The 4,690-nt window shown below is 34.5% G+C and overlaps 1 protein-coding gene across 1 annotated transcript in view; it reads right to left on the bottom strand.

The window, feature by feature from the left end:
* The window catches only part of zgc:171509, a 4,360-nt gene extending 652 nt beyond the window's left edge, over window positions 1–3,708 (bottom strand). Inside the window, 4 exon segments of the mRNA NM_001320433.1 lie at window positions 1–21; window positions 756–1,000; window positions 2,126–2,276; window positions 3,609–3,708. The exon segment at window positions 1–21 is cut by the window's left edge and continues 116 nt beyond it. Coding sequence (NP_001307362.1) covers window positions 1–21; window positions 756–1,000; window positions 2,126–2,276; window positions 3,609–3,648 — 457 coding nt within the window. The 5' untranslated portion in view covers window positions 3,649–3,708.
* Window positions 3,709–4,690: the final 982 nt, after the last annotated feature.

Here is a 4,690-nt window from a genome sequence, read left to right as displayed (position 1 = left end):
GCAGTGTAGAAGAAATGGAATCTGGATAAAAAGAAATTATATAAATGATGTTAAATCAAAATCGTGTTTTGTTCACCACAAAAGCTTTTGTGCTACTTTATATTCATTTTAATAAGTTAATTGCATTTCAACTAATCTTATGCAAAGTTTAACTTAATATTTTGTCAGTTTGACTGAGTAAAAGATCATTTGATTTAACAAAAAATCTAAGTCAGTAAGATTTTTTTTTTACAGTGTAGCTAAAGTCTTAATAATTTTCAACATGATGTCAAAGGAACAGTTCACCCTCAAAATGAAAATTTCCTCAACATTTTCTCACACTCAAGTGGTTATAATTTTTTTTTATAAATTTCTTCTGTTGAACACAAAACAAGAAATATAGTTTATTTTAATGCTAACTTAATATCCAATCATTTTAGTAATATATTATAGTAATATATACAGGTTAGCAATATATCAACTTAAAATACACATGCATAATATCTTAAAAAAAATAATAAAAAATATCCAAAAAAGAAGAAAAAAGAGATTCTGAAAGAAAATAAAAAAGTAAAAAGCAGCCACTGGCATCCATAGTAAAAACTATGGAAGTCAGTTTTTTCTCTCTTCCAAAATTCTACATCATATCTTCTTTTGTGTTCAGCAGAAGAAAGAAACTCAATGGAGGGTGAGTAAATGACACAGTTTTCATTTTTGGATGAACTATCCTTTAATTAAATTATATACAGTATGAATAAAATTCATCACCACCTCACCTCCAGTTACGCCCCATCCAGAAACCAAGCACTGCTCCCCTGCATGAGAGCAATTGGTTGGAAGTGGGACTGGCTTCACATTGTTGTTGATAACAGCAGGCTCTCTCAGCTTGATCAGCATGATGTCATTGTTGTGTTCCCTATTATTGTACTTTGGGTGAGAAATCACCTTTTCTGCTTGGATCTCCTGCGCTGTGTCTTCAACAACAAACAGGTCGTGTTTTCCTAGATGGACGATGATAGATCTATTGGCAAGGAAGTAATATTTGAATTAATCAGAATATTGTCTATCTACCCAGTGGGCACCTTGATGCCAAAACGGCATTAAAAAAACTCATAAAAACAACACAGGCTCGTTATGAATAGGTACCCCCGTATACATTTATACGGAAATTATATAGCCTGAGGTACGTATGGCTGCATTGAATCTTTAAAATGAACTCAACAGGGTGGTATGACGCAGCACACGGCTTCTGAGTTTATTTTCGCTACTAGCTGACTGCTTACCTCCATATGGACAGCTTTTTCGCTGTTACCTGTTTGCCCAGTGGCTCACTGCATACGTCAACAGATTTGAGAAGCAGAGAGGAGTTGACTGCAACGACAGGCTTTGACAGAACGATTCCAAAAAAGCAGGCAAAACAAAATAAAAAGTAAATAACAGGGTGAGAACGTGGAAAGATCTGAAAACATGGTAAGAGACAGCCACAACGGCTCTTCCTTTCTGGATTGCTTTTAAAAAACACTGTCGGTTGGGTTTAAGGAAGGCGGTGGGTGGGTCAATCAGTGTTTTTAAAAACACTATTGGTTGGGTCACTCAGTCGACAGCGACCTCTGGTGGATTTACGCGAGATGGGCAGGCAAGAATGGCACTCGAGTGAGAAATTTGAGATCTGAAAAAGCATACACAGCGGCCTCTGGTGGATTCGCGAAAACAAAAACTGCAGAAAAAAACGTACCTCCTGGGACATTTGTGCTCTTTGGAAATGTATACAGGGGTACATATCCATAATGAGCCTGGGTTGCATAAAAACATCAAAAATGTAAATCAAATTGATCTTAAAACAAATAGTTTCTCAAACGTGCTATTCCACCTAACTTTTTATTTATTTATTTAGCCACAGTGTGAATATGTAATCCATAAAAGTAACTGTGTTATGATAAGAAAGTGATTAAAAACATTTTGTTTTTTAATTAGAGCTGGAATACCAGATGTGGGAAATCTTATCTTTATTAAAGAGCTTAATAACAACCCAATAATGCTTAATATAGTATTTCTAGTTATTCCATATTGAGTTAAAGATGAATTTATAAAATGTCTATAATATAATTCATATAATGTCTAAAAATGTCGATAATGTGATACTTACGAGGACTTGCAGTGTGCAGCAGACACAACCCAACTCTCATGGATCAAAGATCCCCCACACAAGCCATATCCATCATCGAGGCGCGCTTGCCAGGGCTGAGAGTGAGGCTGACATTCATGACCTCCAATGATTTTATCACCCTTGCTGTGAACTTCAATAAAACAAAAAATTATATATATATATATATATATATATATATATATATATATATATATATATATATATGTATATGTATGTATGTATATATATATGAATTTATTTTGATGTTACAATGCAAGTCAGTGAAACTGTGTGCTATTCTTGTATATACAGTTAAAATCAGAATTATTACAAAATAAATTCTAAGGAGGGCTAATAATTCAGATTTTTGACTTCAACTGTACACTACCTGATAAAAGTCTTGTCGCCTTTCCAAGTTTTAGGAACAACAAATAATAAATTGACTTCTACAGTAGTTGATGATTTGGTATCAAGTGGCTTATATGAAAGGCAAAGGCTTCTAGATTACGCTTATTTTAGCAAAAAGAAATATGATTATTGTGTATGACTTCCATGAGCTTGATGGACTGCATCCATACATCTCTGCAATGACTCAAATAGCTTATTAATAAAGTCACCTGGAATGACAAATAAAGTTTTCTTGCAGGACTCCCAGAGTTCATCAAGGTTCTTTGGATTAATATTCAACGTCTCCGTCATCTTACCCCATACATGCTCAAAAATGTTCATGTCTGGTGACTGGGCTGGCCAATCTGGAGCACCTTGACCTGCTTTGCTTTCAGGAACTTTGATGTGGAGGCTAAAGTAAAAGGAGCACTATCCTGCTGGAGAATTTGCCCTCTCCTGTTGTTTGTAAAGTAATGGGCAGGACAAATGTCTTGATACTTCAGGTTGTTGATGTTGCCATCCATTCTGCAGATCTCTTGCACACCACTATACTGAATATAACCCAAACCATGATTTTTCCTTTACCAAACTTGACTGATCTCTCTGAGATTATTGGGTCTAAGTGGGTTCCAATAGGTCTTCTGCAGCATTTGTGATGATTGAGATGCAGTTCAACAGATGATTCATCGGAAAAATCTACCTTCTGCAACTTTTCCAAATGAGAAGTTGAGTTATTATTTGTTGCTCTTACAACTGGGATTGACGACTTTTGTCAGGTAGTGTATACAATATTTAAAAAAGGAGATTTCTTACCCAAACAATGATCACCACAATAGTAACCTATTACTATCCATATTACTGGGACACATTATTGTTAAATGTAATGCTAACTAAATATAAAACAGGTCCCTGAAGATAATAAACCCCCTACAAAATGTAAGGTCAATGTAAATAACACTAATTGATATAATGGAAACAACCCACACAGTGTGAGAGATACTATTGTTAATTTTAATGTTGACTTACTATATTACAATGCAGGTATAATCCAGCAAACATTATGCATATCAAATAAGAAGGAAAGAGAGATACATACCCACAACCCCAATCAGCAGAATAAACACAATGCTGTTCATTTCAATGCAGGAAAGGAGGAGGACTGCTCATATACAGACAGATCTAAAGAGCACTTCTACAAAATTCAGGAATGGCATTTGTGTTTTTAAGCAATCGTTTGAACACACCTACAAGTACACAACAACCAATAGTGAACAACCAATTATGGGATGGCAGCGTAACAACTATTTGGCAACATTATAGTTTAACACTAGAACCACAGTTAGTTCAAATTTACCCACTATCAAAAAAATAAATAAATAAAAAATGCACTGCTTATGTTTGAAGTTATTCACCACTGACTTTTACTTTAAAATTTAATTCACTGAATTAGTGGTTATAATAAATGAATAAAGTAACAGTGACTAAAGGAACGCGACTTGTAGAGCTATTAAAAACACAAAATGTGATGAATGATGAGAGTCTGGAGAAATAAGTTATGCATCAGAGTATGATGGCTCAAATTTAGACATTTTAAACTACTTATAATCTACTCCCAAAATAATAATTTCATGAGGCTAGACACTTTTTGTTAACAATGGTAAAAACAGTGAAATAGTATGTTTAGTATGTAACAATTTCTTAAAATTTATTCTGGGTAAAACTTACCAACTCAATCTCACAGCAATTCCTAACTTTTTGATTTAGTGGCTAATTTGTATGAATTCGCATGATCTAATTCGTAAAATTTAGTACGATTTGCTCATCACACAAAGCAGTTGGGGTTAGGGGTGGGGTTGGGTGCCACGCCTCCTTTTTAAAATCGTACATTTTTGTATAACTGAACTCATACAAATTCGTACAAATTAGCCACTAAACTGTCAAAACGTAAAATACTTATGTTTCCTCACGAGATCAGGCTGAAAGTTACCCGCACTGGCAATTTTGGGTTTACAGTAACCTCCAGTCGTTCTAGTGTGAAGTAGCAATTCTTACTGTTAACTACTGACTTATTATCTGCCTATTATTAAAGGTGCTGTGTGTTAGTTTTTGACTCTTCTAATGCATAAAAGTACCATAATATGCTTGCAGATATTTAAGAAACACGCCATGTGAACATTC

This window comes from Danio rerio, chromosome 18, assembly GCF_049306965.1.
Source record: "Danio rerio strain Tuebingen ecotype United States chromosome 18, GRCz12tu, whole genome shotgun sequence".
Classification (NCBI taxonomy): Eukaryota; Metazoa; Chordata; class Actinopteri; order Cypriniformes; family Danionidae; genus Danio; species Danio rerio.
The sequence above is the reverse complement of the archived record's forward strand: the minus strand, read 5'-3'. Positions and strand labels throughout refer to the sequence as shown.